This window comes from Aptenodytes patagonicus, chromosome 18 (assembly GCF_965638725.1).
Source record: "Aptenodytes patagonicus chromosome 18, bAptPat1.pri.cur, whole genome shotgun sequence".
NCBI classification, from domain to species: Eukaryota; Metazoa; Chordata; class Aves; order Sphenisciformes; family Spheniscidae; genus Aptenodytes; species Aptenodytes patagonicus.
The window spans coordinates 5,790,880-5,812,429 of NC_134966.1; the positions used below are offsets into that span (position 1 = coordinate 5,790,880).

The window sequence follows — 21,550 nt, forward strand, 5'->3', positions numbered from 1 at the left end:
TTCTAAGTTTTTGGGGTTTTTTTTATTAAAATAGATATATGCAAAAATTGGGATTATCCCAACTACAGTATATGAGAAGTCCTTGAAGATTTCCCTGTGAGTGAGTGAAGAGCTAAAGACAGCAGTTCATTACAGTTGTTGAGGGCATTTTCTACAGTTTAGGTACATTCTTGCTAGGTTTATTCTAACAAAATAGAAACACTGATAAATAGGTATCTCGGAGCATAAATAGAACAGAATTTTTAAGGCTGTCTCATAAAAAGTTTGCATCAGATCACTGAAGTGGTTTTCTATTTGTCAAAGAGCAAAATATCACAGCATATTTTTTTACTCCCACGTATCTACTACTTAATGGGCAAAATTTCACAGGCAATGTTGCTATATCCAAATGTACTAGCAACTCTGAAATTGAAGCAGCTGTTCTGCAAGGAGTAGGAAATAGGTTAGGGATATAATTTTTGTGAGACTGCTCATCTTTTGGCAGGAATGCTTTTCCCCAGGGAGCTAGTCATTTACATGAAAAACTTGGACATAATGGAGTCAAACAGGCTTCTGTAATACAAGTAACTTCGAATCCCCTGGCAACTCCCTACTCAGTCCTATTTTTCCTGTCTTTCCTACACAGAGTTATATTCTAGCTCCCCTGAAAGATGAAAAAAGTTCTGAATAGAGAAGACAGTTAAATGTAAGATACTTTAAATCAATAAAATATGTTCTTTGTGGCTGTTTAACTGACAGGAGCGATCTGTTCTCTCTCTCCTTAACCTCAACACCCTGAAGAAAATTTCAAAGCACACCAAAGATAGACTTTGTGACAGCAGCCTAACCACAGTTGACAATCAACCAAAAATGCAAGTTAAATTGGGGGCGGGGGGGGGGGGGGGGGGGGGGGGAAGGGGGGCGGGAAGAAGAACTTATTTGTTTGTGGGTAAAGAGATCCCTCTACTGGTTTTAAGTGATATTGCAGGGACAGCAATTTCCACATATGCCTGCTTTATTAAGGTCCTTATTTAATAACTGAACCAAAACATCCACTGAATAAATACAAGCTCATTTAATCTTTTATGTAATTTAATATAGCAGGAGACTAATCCCTAACTGAAGACCAGACTTTGCATGCAGGCAGGACTCTAGGTGAGAAGACTTTAGAAAACTCCATGTGACAAGACATACAGGTGAGAAGTATGTTTTATGTCAAACACTCAGCAGAAAGTGCATCCTTTTTTCAAAGGAAGAAAAGAAGAAACCTGATCATTCACTTTGTTGCATGAACTGTGCGTGTTGGAAGCAGATGTGCTTATCTAAACACCTACAGCAAGGTAAAAAAAACCCTAAACAGAATATAAAGCAAGTGAAATTAATGAACAGATACAGCACATCATTTTCGTGTTAAATTGTGACCAACTAATCCTGTGCTTCGGGAATTTTACAAACAGAAATTATTAAATATACAGTCTTTACAGTGACCCTGCTATGATAGCAAAAAGCAAGCTGAAGTTTGGCCTAAGGTTGCAACAACTGGCTACTTACTCCTGTTCTGCATTAGAACTTAGAAGAAAGTTAAATTTAAGTAGTGTAATTTAAGATAATGTATAGACATGTAACAAGACAAATACAGCAGAAATATAAAAGGTACGTTGTTGTACATGTTCAGACTCTCCCATCAGAAAAACTGAAATCAATAGTAACCACTTACCACTTATAAAGGCTAATGATTTTTTTCCTAGGACCTAAGACTATCAAAATTATATTTATTTTAAAATATTTTTCTATGCAGACTGTGCACCAGAATTTTCCTCAATCTTCTTGGCCCCATTCTTTTGAACACTGGCTTTAGGCAAATGCATTAACCTTTCCAAAAAGTATTCAAATCAAAAAACTAAATTTGTTAGAAAAGGACATGCTAGAAATGTTAAATTATTTTTAAACTTTATGAAATAAAGAAAAAAGTGATAATAACATTAATGGTTTTGTCACTTCTGCTCTTCTGTAGTTGTGCTTCATCCAGCTCCTTCTCCATTTTCTCTCTTTCTAAATTCAAATCGTTTAGCTCTTGATCGGTCTTTTTAATCCTCCTTTGTAGTTTACGATTCTCAGCATCCTTTGTAAGGTTTTCTGAACGCAGCTCTGCTAAGAGGGTCTCTTTTTCCATCAAGAGAGCTTGATAATCCTCAGCACCCTGAAACATAATGCAGCATTCAAGTTCTATAAGGGTATTTTGTAGAGGCTGGAAGTCTTTACTCCTGTTGCGTCCAAACCCGCTCCCCCGCACCTCTTTCCAGTACTTCAAAATTATGGTGCAAAACAACAGTGAAATGACAGTTACTCACACAACAGGGAAAATGTTACACTGAAAGTTTTCTCAACTAGTGTAACACAGCTTTCAATGACATCCAGAGCAGGATAACAAAGTCTTAGATAACTAAGAATTAGATAAAGGTTGACCTGCAAAGGAGTCCACAGTGCAAATGAGATCATATTATTATTATTGATTCCCAAAGCTCTTATTACATAAAGCTTTCTACTTTGGGGTCAGTTTGAATCCAGACTAGGCCAAGTAGTTACCAAGTCATAAGCATATTTTTTATATGAAATAGCAAGTCTGATTTGTGTTCTTCCCCATCACATACTGTTACAACTGGCCTCCGTGAAGTTCACAACACAGATGACAGGATTAGTGGGCTATGCAGCACGATCTACTCACAGAGAACTGCCTTCAACTCAAGTTTGTAGCTAAGTAGCAGAGTAATGAGGAGAAAGGCTTGCTCTGTCACCCACCATGCAATATGGATTCTGTGGACAGGAGGGATTAGTTGCACACTTTTTAAACCTAACTTTTCAAAAATAATCAAGCTTTCATAAAAATGAAAGGGTTAAAATTAGAGTAATATTCCTAAGCAGGGCTTCTATGGTATGAAAAAGCAAACGTAAGCTATAGATTCACACACAGATCAAAATGACCTGAAGAAGAAATAGGATATACTTTTCTCAAAGCTGCACACTTAAAATTTAGGCTTAAGTGAAATAAATGGCTTTTGCAGAAATGGAGGTGCTCTGAGAGCTAAACATTACTACTCCATTAGACTCTGAAGTCAAAAAACAGTACAGTCACAAAAGCTCTAGGCGCGTGTACTTCGGAGGCAAGCGTATCAACCTCTCCCATTCCTGCTGAGCTAAGAGACAAAGTGGATGAACAAACATCATAATGGAAGATTCATCACTGCCTCTAATCAGTATTAGTTTTATCAGACTTAGTTTCAGATGAGTTGGAAAACATTACAAAAGACATTATGTTGCCTATTTTGATATCAAAATCTTACTTTCTCCCATTTTACATTTTAAGACCTTTATAATGCATAAATTGCCATCATGAAGTCCTTTCTCCTCCACACACATGACAGCATTACTAAGTCACATTTTCACAAACAGCACCCCACTATTTTATAAACAGCCATTTCACATTTATTATATAAATAAATCCAAAACAAGTGTCTCATACCCAGTTCAACTCTGCTAACATGAAGAGTGTGCTGTTACCATACTTTTGGAAGAACAACCAAAACATTCTTAGGTCAACAAAGCAAGCTCAGTATCATCTCAACTCCACAACTATTTGTGTCTTTATTTTTAACTCATTTCGCTTTTACACATTTCTCCCTTAATAATTCTCAGTTGTTATAGAATAAAAAACTCAAGAAACAAGATAAGTAATCTGACATTTTAACACTAGCATTTAAATAATGTGATTTGGGAAATTTTTTTTCAAAGTAAGAAAAAATAACTTTTTAAACAACATTTTAAAATAATTTCCATTCCTGTACTTTCAAAGATACAAAGCACTACCTGCTGTGTGGAGTTACGGAGAAGGGAGGAGCAGGGATAGGGGAAGCCACATTAATTGCTTGCTTCTTACCTTGAATTTTTGGATGTGTGCTTTGTGAGTTGCTTCTCTTGCCTTCGCCAATGAATCATTTAGATCTTCAATTTCAGAACCAAGCTCCTCATTCTTTAAGTAAAGTAAAATGAATACTATGTAGAAAGAGTTACTTCCAAGGGATGGTGATTCAGTAATAGCTATCTCATCTCATTATCCATTCATGCAACTACACAAAACAAATACTTTAAAGAACAAAAAACACCAAATACATCATAATAAATCTTATAAAAAGAAATTCTTGTTCTTATACAACACTCACTAGACTGCCTATCACTAGAGTTAAATATTTCCCATTCTTCCACAAAATCTGAATTTCACCTGACGTTGACCTCTCCTATTTTAGCTGTCTTTATGACAGCTCCACATACTCAACAACGTAACATACTTCTCATACCTTTTAAGTGGTGCTCAGAGCTGATAAAAATCAGTGTGCAACTGAAAACATTTTTCCTCAAAGTTCTTAAGGAAGACAGTTCAGTTAAGTATCTTTTTCCGCTCTCCTCCAGTCCAAGACCCAAAACTCTAGATAAACAGAGCTGCTTACAGATATGACAGCAGTGATTAAGGACCCACTAGAAGTCTCCTAATGATGAGATGGTCAACCGCTGCCACATATACAATGCACACACTCCTCTCCCAATGATAGTTCTACAAACCAGCAGGATCATAATCACCATACCTCTTTTTCCTTTGCTTTTAATGCAACAGTTAGCCCTTGAATGGTTTTATCCCTTTTCAAACCATTCTTCTTTTCAACAGCAAGCTCATTTTCTCTCTCTTGTAGCTCTTCTTGAAGTGACTAAATTAGATTATGTGAAAGTTGCATTAACTTCCCACTAAGAGATACTGTAACTGCACATTAATAAGTACATTCTCTCAGAGTTCTTATATCTTATTACTCAGATTACTAACATAAAACATAGTCCCAAAATGCGAGTCATCATCTTAAAGATGTGCCTGGAATATAGTATAAGAAGCCTAATATCATGGGCTGGCCATAAGTATCAGCTTCAATATTTGATGAGTGTGCCTATAAGCTTTACCGAAAATTGCTTCAAAAACAAGGTGAGCCTTCCTTTCATCTAACATAAAAGAGAATTTACCAGAGGACTTGCTTTGCTTCCTTTCGAGTCAAGGCCTCTCTGTATCTATGAATGCATTACAGAAAAGATCCCAACACGCACTATAAGTGGTCAAGGAAACAGAAACAAAACTAGAGCTTACCTGAATTTTTTTTTCAAAGGAATTTCTCTCATTTTTAAGCTCCATTCTAATAGCCTATAAAAACAAAACATTTGTTACGGTCAAGTAAATTTATTCTAAACACAAATGCAACTCATTAAGCATTAAAATGAAGAAAAGCGAGCTTAAAAACCTGGCGGGGGGGGGGGGGGGGGTGGGGGGAGGGAGGGGAGGGACGGTAGTGGAACAAAACAAAACTTAGTATACGCCTTTTGGCAGGAATATGTTGAATCAGTTGCTTCCTGGAAGTCTACAAAGCTACCTGGGCATAGCATGAGCTGGTCCAAATTAAGAAGGAATGATTACTTTATTAATTCTGCCAGCTTTAATTTATTGTTTGAATAACCAATGGGGAGGGGGGGAGAGACAAGAAGCCTTAAGACCTGTTTCTACATTTCAGCTTTCAGGATATCTGTCTTTCTGTTTAAGAGCCAAGTGAAATAAAAGACTGACTCTTAGCACCTTTTGTAAGCTAAAGGCTAGACTTTCACTTTATTTCATGAGATTTTTTCATGCCTACCTCCCTTACCACAGCTTTTTCTCCAGACCATAACAGTAGAGATACTTCCCAAAAGTAAACTCTCAAGTCGCATTCTTAACGTCTATAGACGTTATGTCATCTATTGAGGGATCTTTTTACATCTAGCATTTTTTTATATATACTTCTGTAAAGCAATTGCACAGTATCTATAATACAGGCATAAAGTCAATGGGAAACATGACCTCTCATTGAATGAATAGTAAGCATGGATAATAAGGATGAGTATTGACCACCAAACCACAATATAACCAATGAATGTTAATGGAGAAGGGAGGGAGGGAATAACTGCGGAGAAGAATATTTTAAAAAAATTGGCTTAAGTCACTCACACACTGTCATGCACAAAACCTTTAAAATCCTACACCACATGAATTTTATAACATACAACTGTTCAGTCAGTTTCCTCACCTCTATCTCACTATCTTTTTCATGCCTCAAAGCAATGGTAAGTTCTCTGATTTTTTCTGTTGATAAGTTCCCATCATAAGATCCACTCTGAGCCTTTTCCTCTTCAAGGTGTTGAATTATAGCTTCTTTACTTTTCAATGACAGATTCAGTTGCTCTATAAGTCTAAAATTATAAGATTTTTTTTAATATTAATCTTGCATCATCTACGACCAATCCTCCAGTCATTGCAGTAAATCTTGCAGACAGCTTTCCTAGGTGAAGACTCCAGACAATACTTAAAAAACTTAGGGGAGTACTTTCACAACCCCTTCTCCCTCCAGAGAAACCAGAAAAGGTGCCATAACTTTAAAGCAAGCAACAAACAGGGTTGAGCTATCTGCAGAGCGCTCATTCTTATTTTCCTCCAGTACCATTTCAAATGTCAACACTTCAGCATCAATATTTTAGTTACATTGTCCTCCACAGCACACACAAAAAGCTTATCAATCTATTCCACTTCTTAGCACATACAACACCGTATCCTTACCTGCTATCGCTAAGGGTCCCTCAAGTACCTAGTTTCATTTATATTTGTACCTAAGCTGGTTCTCGTTTCACATAAGCAAAAAAAAAGTTAGGTCAGCACTACCTTCTCTGGTCAATACACATCTTGACACTTCCAGTATTCCAACTGATAAAAACAACAATGCTTGAGTTTTCTGACAGACGTAACGGTTATATGTGAAAACATTCTGGCAGAAGATGCCAGCTGTGATTCTCTTAGTATTTTGTAGCCTAGATGGTGAAAGTATCTTTTTAACACAATATGAATTCCAGATGTGCTACTCCCAGACAAGTTTAAAGCACTGCACGTTAATATTTGATTCACTTCAAGAAGTTAAATATTCTCTTCTTCCATTGGCACTACGTTTTTCTGGTCCTGTGAATACTTACGCTGATCTACCAGCACGTAATTATAGAAGATCCTGCTAACAGTGGATCACAATGGGGGGGGGGGGGGGGGGGGAGAAGACATTCTTCATCATACTCCACACAGCCTTCATTTTAGTGATCCAATCCCAACAATTTGTTTCCACACTTTAAGCACTATTTTCACACAAGCTATAGAGCTAGCAACTCAAGTACCTCTGAAAGAGACCGGTTTCATAAATCCTTCCCAGCTCAAGTCACTCAGGAGAGCAACTGTGTTCATGCAGATGACTACAGACAGAAAGAGGAAAACAGGAAAGGGAAAGGGGAAAGGAGGGAGATAACTTGAGAGCCGGGTTATAATTACTGTGGTGGCACATAAGGTGCAGTATCAAAACCTATTAGAACAGTTTCATAATTTTACGCCACTGAAAACTGCAATTCGGAAGTCTACAATCTGTATGCTTTTACAAAAAACTGTCTAGAAAACACTGGAAACCTTGCTTTACCATAATATAAAACCTACGAAATGAAAGCCTCAGGCCAACATAACTTTCTGTTACCAGGGTAGACCAATTATGCAGTTACTCACAGAGCAGCTACCTGCAGGGTTCAGTCACAAACAGACAGGAAAGGATAATCCAAAGTATAAGGAATCATAATGATCTTTTGATCTCCACCCCGGGCTCGCATCCCCAGACTAACTAAGCTTTACTGGGAGGCTTGCCAGGCATGTATTTTACCCTACATCTCTCAAAAAAAAAAAATCCTCCAAAGTATTGAGATTTTGAGTTTACACACTTTCCCCACCTAAAGTTATTAAACAACTCACACACCTTTCCAACTACCCTCCAAACAAAGGAAAGCCAGTGCTTTGCAAAGCACAATCAAAACCATGAAGCTCAAACACACACTGTTTCTCTTCCCATTAGATTTACCAACCTCTACAGATACATCACTGGGACCGAAGAGTACATAAACACCATGAAAGCAGTAAGTGAACACAAACAGTAGAATCAAGTTCTACTCAGCAATGGTTTCAAGAAAGCAGCAAGCAAGAGGTAAGTCAGCGAAGTTACAAAGATGCTTTAAAGCAGGACATGCTCATGTCACATGCATACTGATTCTTTGCTGTGTTCATTTAATAGCTGAACAGGAAAGATGGCCAGTAACACTCACGTATCTGAGGGTAGGATCAAACTATTAAAACCTATATCCACATCTACTCTTCACACTTTAAACAGTAAAGAATTCCAGTGGTTAGAAACATCACGGGCAAGAGTTCTGACCTGTCTTTCTCAGCTCCTGCAATCATATCCAGATCCTTTCCAGGGGCATTCATAATTGAAGAAAGTTTCTGCTCAGCAGCTATTCTCAGAGCTTTCTCCTTCTCTGTCATTGCAATGGCTTTTTCCACAGCTTCTTGGGAAGTTTTAAGATTCTGTAATTAAAACACACAATCCTGATGCCTATAAGAACAAAATGCTCACAAAAATTTTCACATATTGAAGTTTCTTCTACTAAACATATGTTGGTACATTTAATTTAGCAACTTTTACCAAGTAAAAGTTCAGGCGCTTTGCAAACGCTTCCGAATTCTTTGTGTCTGCATTTTCAAGATTAACCCATTTTCGGTGGTACATAAAGAAGGGAAGTTTGTTTCAAAGAAATAAAACAAATACCCTAACTGATAGCAGAAGAGGAAACAAAAGTGCCCCTATGCTATGGCTTTAGATTTAGCTATTATAATTTGGCTTTGTCCCACTGTCCTCCCACTATCATAATAAATAGCTACACTTAAATTAAAGACGTTAAAGAAGGGCTTTTTTATTCAATTAGAGATGAAATTAATATTCACAGGCTCACTGCAGCTAATTGGAACTCTTCCCAACATCATTTATAATATTTTGCAAGAATTGATAAAAGTATGAATCAGACATTTTTCTCTTGAACAGCAATGGAAAGAGAGATAACACCCAGAGATTCCAGTCAACTTCCTCTAGTGACCCAACTCAGAGACAGGGAACACCAGAAAAACCACACTTGTCATACACTATAAAAATGAATATCTGAAACAAATTTTAGGTATTGTAAGCTTCCCTGCTGTGCTCACTGAATTTTGCTTTCTACAAAATAAAAGCCTCCTCGTTGCCTAAAAAGTAATTCCCCCCTCTCCTTCAAGTCTATACTAAAAAGCATATCTCTCTGGGGGAGGGTGAAGAGTCCTTCACCATTAGACTTCACCACTCACCCCCCTCTCCTGAAAAGCTGCTCTGCCAGCATTCATCTTTCAATCAAAAACTCTGAAGGAAATTAATCTTTGTTAGCGTTACCTGGTTCTATATAATTATATGGTGCTACATAAACAAGTGACTAATACTACTTTGCAGTGTTTACATTCATAAGCATAATAAAATTAAAGTCAGAGGCCAACACTATCTTCAGGCTACAGAAAATACCGTATCACCATGAGATTAGAATATCTGCCCTTCTGCCTGTCAGATCTGGGAAACACCAGTCTGACTGGCCATTGTGGTACAGAATAAGTAATTTAGGAACTTCTCTACCTATCCAATAGCAGGAAGAATACTTTGAGAAATCCCAATTCCAATAAACTGAAAAAAAGGTCATGGAGATTCCTCCCTCCTCCTCCCTGAAGGAGCTCACTGCTTTATGGATACTGCTAAATCGTCCTGATAGAAAATACCATCAGGAGATTGCTACCAATATCTTCCATGACCAATTCATTCTTTAGGGATGGGAAAGCAAATATTGGAATATACCCACTTGTGCCATTTCTATTTACTTACAGAAAGAGCACCAGATGCCTATCCCCCCCAAACAGAGCTACAAAATGCTACACCAACAGAGAAGTGTATACGTATAGTCAGTGATGAAAAACAATCATGAGCTTATGTATTTCTAGAACTTGACACAAACACGTCCAGCACAGACCAGTCAATATCAAATTTGTTCTTTACAAGAAACTGAACTTCTCTTTGCTTCTGAGGAAGCATGTTATTCATACAGAGAATTTTTTTTTTTGCCTTTACACTACAAAATGAGGAAAACGTGAAGCACTTCCCCTGTAAAGATATCAGCAATGGCTCAACAATAAATACAGGAATAAACTCTCTCAACCACAGACAGCAAGAAATTAAAAGACATTGTTAAGAATAACCCTGTGGAACAGGAGAATGTCATTCAAAAAGGCGATATAGTGACAGCAGAAGCCAAGAACATTTGGCAGATAAAGGTCAATCTAACAACAGAGTGTTGTGCCTGCATGCCCAACGCAGGGAAATGCCCACTGGTTCACCTGCCCAGAAGTTACCATAAGTAGGTGGCCTCTCTCAGCCTATAACAAACACACAAGAGTGGAGATACAAACTGAGATTCTGGGGCTTTCTATATTGCAATACTGAGGTCCCCTATAAAGATGGGAAATGACAGGAGTGCTTACAGAGTAGTTTCAGCTATTTATGAAGCTGAGACCTTATCAGTAAAAGTGTTCAAAAACCAGCCCCTCTTCCTCTAAACAGAGATTGCAGTTCTGAAAAAGTAGCCTCCTCACGCTGGAATTCAGGAATCAAAGGTTTGTGCTGAACGCACCTAAATACCACCAATAGGTACGAATTTCCTGAAGAACTGCTATCCTCATATTTGACACTTCAAGAGCAGCTAAAAACACCTTCCCTTTCATTGTAGGATATTTTTTTTTTTGGTCTGGTTTTGCACTGGCTATTTTTCCAGGAAAGCTGAAACAATTTTGAAAATATGGGTAGATCACAGTATCAAATCTCAGACAATAGTACAAAGACAGTACTGATTTCTAACTATTCCTTCAGTTTTGGCCACTCACCTCTTCCAGAAAGTTTATTCTGCTGGTCAGGATTTCTTCTATTTCTTGCATCTTCTTTTGTGCGTCTTCTTTCACGCGCTGTATTTCAGCATCACCACCCTGGGCCAAGCTTTCAACTGCCTTACTGAAAGACCATAATATAGATAGAAATCCCATTGCATATCAAAGTGGAAAACATTTAAAGTGCAAGTGGCTGATAGATTATGCACAAGCAAGTGTCTTCCACTTTATCTGTACCTGCTTGTCACTTTAAGGTTAAATACAAACATCTACACACTATATAGCAATCTTGGTGGTATAGTCTGACAGTTCCACACACAAGCCTTGTCACAGTGGATAAGCAAGCACTTCATATGTATGATGAAAAAGTGTAATATTTCCTTCATATTTTTAAAGCTTCCAAATACAGTATCAAGCTTTTGGTAGAGTTGTATTTTCTACAGAAAGCAGCATTGGAATAAACTGAAGATATGCAGCTGCTGAGACGTCTCCAATTGCCTTTTCAGTAATTGTTAATACCTTGTCAGAAAAGAATAGCTAGTGTTTCCTTACTAAACAAAGGATCACCACTTGTTTATGATTTCCCCCTAAATTTTGCTTCCTATTATGAACTCGTGCAAGGTTCCATTCAAAGCCCAGCAATACCTTTTGACAGCTATCTGGAGAGACCAAACGAAAATTAATCTGGTCCTCAGGATCTACTTGAAACTAAGCCTCTCTGAATTACTGAAAAAAGGTTAATTGGTAACAATTCAATGCCATGGGAGGGAGGCCACACAAAGAAAATTCCATTGAAACTGAGGCCCATGTAGCAGTCTGTAGATGTCAGTCATTGCCAGCTTGGATTAGTTTTGTATCAGACATCTAGAAGGAAGCAATTTAGCAGGCTATTGTCAGCCCTACAGTCATCCGTTCCCTCCCCAGAGCATGTTCCACCTTGACCACGCCACAAGACTATGTAGCACTATATAATTTTTAAGTAAGTAATATTTATTTAGAAAAGATGTTTTAACAGAAAAGCAGGAATTTTAAGTGCATTCATTTTTATAACACTAAAACCCACAAGATTCATTCTAGATTAGTTCTGAACTGCTCTCTCAGCCTTACTGAGAAGCGTTTTGTGTACTGTCTTGCCAATCCAGTGCTGTAAAAAAACAAGTTCACCTGTTCAGGCAATTAAGCTCTTAGCTTAACTTCTACAACAGCAATGCTAAGCCATTCCCAACTAGGGGGTCATTTATTTACCTGAAAGATACAGTAGAATGAAGGATAATATCAAAGTCACACCATCCAGTATAACTACATTAACATCATCGTGAGTTTAAGAATTCACACATGTAATTTCTGTAACGAATGAAGCAATTTCTAGGTAAGTGCCCTTAAAATACTACTTTGGGATCCTTGTATTCCTAAAACATCAGGAAAAAACAAATAGAAGCCAGATCTTGGAAATCCTAAGTAACAAACATCGAGAAATATACTGGTACTTACGAGGCTTTGATGAGCAGTTTCTCTCTCTCCTGCAGATCACGCTTCAGACTTTCTATCTCAACTTTCAGCTCAATGTTCTAGGAGAAAAGAATCAAAGTGTTTGGAGAGAATTCAGAGGTCACCCTATCCAAGAGTTACTGGCAGTCTGTAGATTACTTTTTGCTTGGACCAACAAATATAAAGTATCATTGGGCTAAGAATAGCATAGAGACATTTTAGCTTTTAAAGGACATATTTTGAAGGTTTAAGACTTTCAGAAATCTCAAAAAGCATTTAGGACCATTGTATTCAAGCAAGACAAATCCCCTACAGACATGCACACACACTTAACTACTATAATGGGGAGTAGTGCAGATCAGCTTGGGAGTTCCTAGGGCTTCCATGTATGGTTTTTCTTTGAGCTAAGAGATATTTTCTTCTCATTTTCTTTTAAAAACCTGATTGTATCAACTATCAAGGTTTTTAATAATCTTAAAATTATTTTGTTATAGCCTGAAAAAACTACTCATGACATAAGCACACACTGTACAAAGAACTACTTGGCCTGCAAGTTGACAGATATCATTTCAATACATGAGCAATTACAAGACGACACCAGTGTAGAAGACCAGGACAGAAGACCAATCAGCAATATTCAGTTGAAACCATGACCTAGCTAAACATCAGTGTACTTAACTACTGCAACAAGCATCAAGAGAGACTTAAGTTTCCATCCTATTACAGAAAAGAGACCTGATGCAAGAATCTCTTATAAATAACATACTACTGCGTTACCAAAATGACTTCTTTACCCTTCTAGAATGCGGGCACCACCTAAGGGCATAAGAAATGCTTCCTATCATCTGTAAACCTGAAATAACCACGATGCAAGACATACTACTTGACTCAAATCCTTCTTCCAACTTAAAAAGATACCAGTTTTTTCTACAAACTGACACAGGAATCAAATAGATTTCCTGAATCCTGTACAAATACGCATTCTTTCAATTTAAAGCAATAAAACTAGAAGCTATACACAACCCTGAAGCACGTAGATAAAGTTGTATTAAAGGAAGCAACTTAGAGCTGGAGTGCCCTGCCAACCTCCAGGTAGCTATACTGACATCTGATAAACCCAGGAAAGAATAGAGGTGAACTGAACTGACCGATAGTAGAAAGCAGAGTAACTACATACCAAATTCAGGAGAAGCATGCTGCTTCTTCTGTTCCCCACTCAGTATATGATTTCAGTAGCACAACTACTGAAAATTCATAACCACTTACTGGAAACAACATCTCTTAGTCTGTCCCATAACTACGGACACTCACACATTTGAAACTAATTTCCCCTACACCTTATAAAGGTCATTTTAATTTAGTTATTCCCGAAAAGGATTAGGCCAGAATAAAATAAAGTTAGCATATCAAAACTTCCAACAACAAAGACAACTCAAAAGTTGAGTAAAACAGGTAACCTCCCCACAAAACAAACTCTTCAAAAAGATATATAATTCTATTAAATTATTCTAAATGCATACGATTTTGTATATTTCTTCAGTGGGACCATCAAACTTCTGCTGCATTCGCTCCTCCAGAAAGTATATACGAAGCTTCAGGTTGAAGTTCTCTTTTTTCAGATCAGTGATTTGCTGTGAAATAAGAAAGAAAATGAGCAAATTATGTCATGCGTTTCAAACCAAGTAAAATAAAGAGTGAAAACTACTATCGTTTGGTTTTGCTCTCCACAGCGTAAGATTAGAATTCAACCCACTGGACATGATTAAACGTGTATGTATGCGTGGGTGATATACACACACATACATATCCAAATTGTGAAGGTGTTAATAACAGCATATGATACCCAAGTCAAAATGAAAACATCCTTCCCTCCAAGACAGGGCCACCCAGGGAGCTGCAAATACTCCAAGCTCTTCAACAGGTTTCTACCTTCTCCAGCTTCAGCATGTATCACAGAACATATTTTTCTCCCACCATCCCATCCCAGCCATAACATTTTTTTTTTCCCCATCTCCATTCCTCACCTGAACATGAAGAAATCCCACTCCAGCCTACCCCTTCTGAATGTTTTGGGGTTTGGTTTTTGGTTTTGTTTTTAAGATATACAGGCACAGTGGCACAGACATAAACTTTGTGTGTTTGTGTATGATGTTATCATTTAGCTTGTGTTTATTTTTACCCTGCAAAACTGAGACACTAGCACTTAAGCAAATAACAAGTATAAAATAGTATTGTTTAACAATATATAATACATGCTGTTGTGCAGACAGTGCTCTTTCAAATATTCCTTCAAGTACTAAAGCATTGTCTGACTTTACACAAAAAGAAGCCAAGAGTTTTCTAAATCTAAAAATATTAAGTAGTTCTTTCTTCTATAAAAGAGAACTTGAACAAAATGTAAGACGTCACATTGAAACAGAAATATTTTCTTGGCAAAAGCTTGGGATAGTAGCCTTATTCATGGGAAGAAAAGACATAAGCACACAATGCATGTGAGCCCAATCGAACACCATTAAAACCTTTATCCCATCCCATATTTCATAGTGCAATTCTTTGGGAAAAAATTGCTTATGATTTTTAACCTTCCTAGTAGAAGCAGTAACATAGTTGATGGTTTCATTAAAGAAAGGAGTCTCCCTCTGATTTTTTTTAAGTGACTAAGCATAAAACATCCATTCTAATAAGACTTGCGTCCCCTGCCAGATGCTTTCAGCAAAAGGAAATCTAATATGTTAGAGAGCTACGAATAAAATATTTATGTAGGCTTTTCCAGAACAGTATAGTACCACTTGTAAAAATTATTAGCAATACAATTCTTAAAATATTTGGCTTGTGAAACCTAAGATTATTTTCTGTAACTGCACTCAGAACCTGCATCTGCAAACAATTCTTCAGTTTAATAATCTTTGCCCAGCAACATGCCTCATCATTATTCACACATCTAAATATCATCCAAGCAACTGAAAACACCCTTGACTACACAAACTTTATGGCCCATTCACACATCCTGAAGAAGCTCCTTTAGAAGCAGTAGCAATACACATATTTAACTTTATCTTTGTTTCCCTACAATTCCAATTGGATGATCACAAACAGTAGTGGATATAAAACTTGAACTATGCAAGTTGTAACTGTTTAAAGCATGATACCTCATGAGTATCACAGAGTATCCTGAGTAAGTGGAATTACTATTTTGGAACATTCAAATAGATATAAGCATGAAAACAATGCAACTTTGTACTTCAATTCAAGCCACAGAGCCCACTGCAGAATATTGCTTAAAACTGAAATCCTTATTCAGAGTAAGCAAAGAAATTAAAGATTTCTTATCTGAAGCACAGCTGCAGAACTGGGCTAGATCCTGCACGTCTTGCTGGCAAGTTCAGCACTATGTTCAACTAGTGAGAGCAGACCTTATAGCATTTGGTTTGGTTTGTTGTTTTTTGGGGTTTTTTAAGCTATCAGTAGATCATTCCTAACAGTCAGTCTCTGTTCATTCAGAAAAAGTCCAAGTGCCAAAGACACTCAGAAAACGTATCAGCTGAACTTTGTTAGTCTTCGCATATTCAATGCATTTGAGTCAAAAGGAAAAAACAATTTCAAAAGAACCCTGCATACCTTAATTCTACTCAAATGTATTTCAATGGCAATAGAATTAAACCAAAGATCTTAAGGGTATTATTTTCAAAAGGCAAACAAGACAGACTACACAATTATAAACCAAGACGTGAATCAAATGTTGTCTCTGACATTCAGTTTCTCAGAGGAAAGTTATTGCAGGCAGACTACGATTAAGAAGTTATAGCTTAATAAAAGACAATGTGTAAAATGTGAACAAGTTCACACTACAAAGGGATTTTAATGGCAATCCTCTCAACTTATGCATTTAAAGATGCTGTCTTAATTCCTGTATGCATTTTGATTTCTGTATTTAAAAAAAGGAATGAAGAGAAATAGCAGACACTTCTTGAAAAACCAGGACAATGCAATACACTCTACACAGAATGTTCCACACCACAGACAGCATGGTAGCAAATACCACTTGCCTAGCTCAGTTTAGCTCCTTTCCAAATCTGCATAGAGCCACTTTTATGCAAAAATGGCATCTGTCAGCAGAGGTTGTGGTTTCACAGCGCAACACTGTTTTTGCCAGCAGAGGCCATTTTACAAGACAGCAAAACTCTAAGTGGGTTTGGGGAGACAAGAAAAAACCCACAAATATTATTACTTAGTACCCTAGCTTGATACCAATCATCCTTTCTATTCACGAACACCTAATAAACCATAAGGAGGTCCTCAATTAAAAGATGCCTTTCATTTTGCCCATGTAATCACATATTCTATCACAAGGTGGTTGCCCCCATATTGCAAGGAAGTGGAACACACCATAAATACTAAAAAAACTACACCTCTAATATTATCTAGCTCAGCATCTTCTCCAGGTCTAAACATAAAAGGACCTTTTCTACATGGATCCACCCTTTAGTTCATTCAACAGTCATGTCCTGGTTTCAGCTGGGATAGAGTTAATTTTCTTCCTAGTAGCTGGTACAGTGCTGTGTTTTGGATTTAGGGTGAGAACAATGTTGATAACGCACCGATCTTTTAGTTGTTGCTGAGCAGTGCTTACACTGGTCAAGGACTTTTCAGCTCCCCATGCTCTACCGACTGAGCAGGCTGGAGGTGCACAAGAAGCTGGGAGGGGGCACAGCCAGGACAGCTGACCCAAACTGGCCAAAGGGACATTCTGTACCATGGGACGTCATGCTCAGTATATAAACTGGGGGGAGTTGGCCAGAGGGTGTGACCGCTGCTTGGGGACTGGCTGGGCATCGGTTGGCAGGTGGTGAGCAATTGCATTGTGCATCACTTACTTTGTATATTCTGTTATCATTATTATTACTTTCCCTTCCTTTTCTGTCCTATTAAACTGTCTTTATCTCAACCCACGAGTTTTACTTTTTTTTCCCCTCCGATTCTCTCCCCCATCCCACTGAGGGGTAGGGGGGAGTGAGTGAACGGCTGTGTGGTGTTTAGCTGCCTGCCGGGTTAAACCACAACAGGTCATTACATCCATCCTGTTCTCTCTGAGCTGCAAGGCAAGGAGCCCACCCTTTTCGTTACTTCCTTCTTATACTCTGCATAAATAACATAGCCTCAAAGATCAGCAAATTCATGCAGTAATATATATACACACACACAAACCATCTCCAAAGAGGAAATATCAGGAACTTTAAAACAAATCTGAATTAGCGGGTAAAGTGAGATAAGAACAGCCTTACAATGTCAGTCCAAAAGCACATCTAAACGCAGCTACTACTAGATGCTTGGTAAATAGTAAAAGGACAAAGAACATAAATGCTCCCTTTGTCAAGTTTAGCCTTCCAGCTACCAGCAATCTTAAAGACTCAAAAAACAGAAGTTATAAAGATATCTGTGATATCTGTGTTTAATGGATTCTTCTTCCTTTGCTTGAATGGTGTTTTGAGCTTCATTATATGTTGGCATCCATAAAAGCCTACGAGAAGTTTTACAGCTCAGTTTAACATAAGGGATCTGTACGTACCAGGAAGCCAGAGGTCTGTGGGGAGACCCCTTCTCCTTTACATCACATAGATCAAACAACGACAGATTCTTCCTCCCTTCTACAACTTTCTCCCATGTGCAAACACACACTGTAGATAATAAACCACTTCCAGAATGTATATTCTAGACTGAGGTCTTTGGCACATACCACAGTAAAAGATTTTAAGCATATATAATGCCAAGGCAGTGTCTTTCTATCTCAGGCAATACACAAAAACAAAAAAGAAAGTGAAATAGATACAGACTGTAAAAAACATCCTTCACCGAGGCTTTACAAAACAAGCTTTAAATTCTGAGCAAAGAGCATAGCTTTCTCCTCAGAGATGAGGAGACAAGGCCACAAGAAACTGAAAAGAGTTTAGAAAAAAAAACTCATTTCAAATATAACAATGCTACAAAAGGTAACAGAAGCTACAGAAGCACACTAAAAACTGCAGACACTTGAGCACATCCTAAAGATAGCAAGCCACAGCCTTTATCTGTAGCAGTCATCTCAGAGATTTCTGATTGCTTTCCCCTCTACAGTTTCTTCACACAATCGTAAGAACTTGAGTTAAACAACTTAAAACTTTTTACAGAGGAGTTGTCCTGCAACACAGCTATATCCCAACCAAATCATTATTCAGCAGTTATAACCAATTGGCTTATTCAATCTAAATAACCAATACAATTAATATATTTTTTAAAAAAATCTAATGTTTTCCTTTATATTCTAGTCAGTGCCAAAACCAGTTTTACCTACAGAACTGTCACAATGATACTAGCCCTTTACAACAAAAGTATTCCAAGCATACTCGTACATAAATATAAAGGTAAAAGGTATTATACAGCAGTCAATGAATTAAAAAGCCAAATCCTGTACTAGTCTAAACAAAAATAAACTTGATGCTTCCCCAAAATAAATCAATTGCAGACTTGCAAACCGAGTTCTTTTGTTTCTGGTGATTGCATGAACTTTTGAGCAGAGGGTGCCAATTTTTGTTTCGCAATTTAAGAGCAGCAGTTCGCTAGTCTCAACAACAAGTTTTTGCCTCTGTTTTTGAAAGCAATGCTTAAGAAATAGAGGTTCAAAGCACAGATAGACAGCAGGTCACACCTCCAACAGATCTGTGTTGATCAACACAACTAAGAACCTGACCCAGAGAGTCAACACTTTAGGCCCCATGTTAGAAATATCTTGGCCATAAATCTGTCACCGAGTCTTATATTAAAAGTCTGCTTACATTTTCATAGTCCTTCATGGTCCGAGCTCTAGTTGGTGAGACTGTATCTTCTGCCACATCTGGTAACACTAGACATTTAAGAAGACAGGACAAGTTCAGACAGCGGAATCTCTAAGCTAGGCTTCAATTTGGAAACAGCAAAGGCCTACGCTAATCTAAACATAATAAAAGTACAACACCTTTTGGAAGCAAGGGAAGCACTTTTTTGCCCCCTGTTTACATTATGTGTTAGTGCTACTAAGTAGTTAGTATCTAGGTTTCTTTCTGATCACATAAGTTGTCTATCACTTAAGCTCCCAAATTCCAACATCACCCGTTTAAACCAAGATGTATGTTGAAATTAGGCTATGCGAGGTGCACTTTCAAGAGTAAGTCCTCAGAGCAACTACAAAGGACTCCCATATTAGAATTAAGTCCTATTAAACTATTAGAAAGCAGTTCAAATCTTTCAGTATCTTACTGGTCACAGGACAAGCCTCCACCTTAGACTCAGGGGAACCATGGACAGAGGAAATGGCCAGTATCTACATTCCTAAAATGTAATCCCTCCTGAATGTACATGTACTGAAACTTCTGTTTGCACACACATTCTGTAACAGCCACATTTAACAGGACTGCATAACTTATTTCCATTCAAATCTGCGAGAGTAAACTTTTAATCAGAATAATGAGATTGTATAAAACATGTAGCACTTACATCTTAAATATAAAGAAGAGGTAGCTGAGGACTCAGACTGACTCTCATAGTAACTAAAAGAAAGTATTTCATTTGAAGTATTTCCAAAGTTGTTATGCAACTATGTAGAGCAGTCTTTAAAATAACCCAAAGAATACCAGTCAGTGGTTGTTAAATCTTGACATTCTAACTAATTTCTCAAGACAGCTTGCCTAGAGAACATGCAGAATGCAGTAACATTATTTTGCAGCATTGGTATGTTTCTTATATTTGCTTCCTTTTGTGAGCAAATAGATCTTCCTGGTAAACCATCTAATTTCTCTTAGTTTCAATTACCTACTTCATCTATACAATGAAGTCAGCCAAGTTATGTTGCTGGATACAAGCATGCACAAAGAGAAATCAAAAACATACACCTCAAATTTACATAACAGAACAGTTAACAACACAGATAGGAGGTTTCAAAATAATACTATTCAGCCATTTTACTTTAAAATAAGTGTTTCAAGCAAGTCTCCCACACCTGAAGATGAACATAGTTACACGGTCATCACGTAGAAAAACATACTGAATTACAGCTTCTGCTCAACAGGAACTAGATAGGAAGGCTTCTTAGCGCATGAATAGATAAAAGCTAAGAGTCTAGATCGGGTCTTCAGGCAGGAAGTAACTCTGAGAAGCTGAACTGGAAAACCTAGTGATCCGCAGCATGCAACTTCCCTAAAGCTAAGCAGAATACGAAGCAGTAGTATTGCCTTGCTGGATATTCTAAGTATTTTAAGTACACGCTCCACAAAACCGCTGATCATCTTATGTAAGACTCAGAGCCATAATGACCACAGGCAACCCTGCGGACAGTAGCCATTGCTGCAGTTGCTGGCGTTTTATAGTCTCAGAAAGACACAACTTACAAAAAGCTGCATCACTTAAAAACATTTTCTGCCTTTTTTCCTCAGGCGTGGCGTTTTTTCCTCGGGTTTCGAGACCCGCACGAAGGGCCGAGCCCCCGGCGGAGGCGGGCGGGGCTCCTCCGCCAGCGCGGACGGGGCGGTGAGGGGCTCGGGCCCCCCGAGCCAGGCGGGGCGGCGCCGTGCCAGGCTGCCGGTGCCGCGGGGGCCTGACCGCCGCCTCCCTGCGCCGCACGGGGGGCAGCCGCTCGCGATCCGGCCTTACCTTCGCCGCCGGCCGGGCCGGGCCGGGGGTCCCCGCGGGAGACGTCTGGCAGCTGGGAGACACTGACGCTGAGGAAGGAGGAGGAGGAGACCACTGAGGAGCCGAAAGCTCGGGGCGGGGGGGGGGGGAGCCGTCCCCCCAACACCCGCTCGGGGCCGGCAGGCCCAGCCCCGCCAGACGTACCGGTGGGGAGGGGGGCGACGGGCCCGGAGCCTCAGCCCAGCGCCCGCGGTGGGGACAGACCCGCCCAACGGCCCCGCCCGCCTACCTGCCCTCAAACGCCACCGGCAGCGTCAGGTCTTCCCCCGGCAGCGAGTCCATGGCGCTGCCAGCCCGCGGGTCCCGCCGGCGGCCAGAGCTCCGGCTCCTTTGTGCGCGGCTTTGGCGGCTTCGCTGGAATTCAAACGGCCGCAATCGCTTCCGCCATCTTTGCGTCGACGGAGGTGAAGCCGCTGAAGCCACAGCGGAAGAGCGTACGAGACGGGCACAATGGAAATTGAAGGG

At 38.9% G+C, this 21,550-nt stretch overlaps 1 protein-coding gene across 1 annotated transcript in view; it reads right to left on the bottom strand.

Moving 5' to 3' along the window:
• CDK5RAP2 (CDK5 regulatory subunit associated protein 2) overlaps nt 1-21,550 on the bottom strand; it is an 83,765-nt gene that overhangs the window by 62,144 nt on the left and 71 nt on the right. The window contains 12 exon segments of the mRNA XM_076355639.1: nt 1,961-2,179; nt 3,914-4,006; nt 4,617-4,736; nt 5,162-5,215; nt 6,129-6,291; nt 8,328-8,479; nt 10,901-11,024; nt 12,392-12,468; nt 13,909-14,019; nt 19,198-19,265; nt 21,047-21,114; nt 21,315-21,550. Of these exon segments, the coding sequence (XP_076211754.1) occupies nt 1,961-2,179; nt 3,914-4,006; nt 4,617-4,736; nt 5,162-5,215; nt 6,129-6,291; nt 8,328-8,479; nt 10,901-11,024; nt 12,392-12,468; nt 13,909-14,019; nt 19,198-19,265; nt 21,047-21,114; nt 21,315-21,550 (1,485 nt within the window).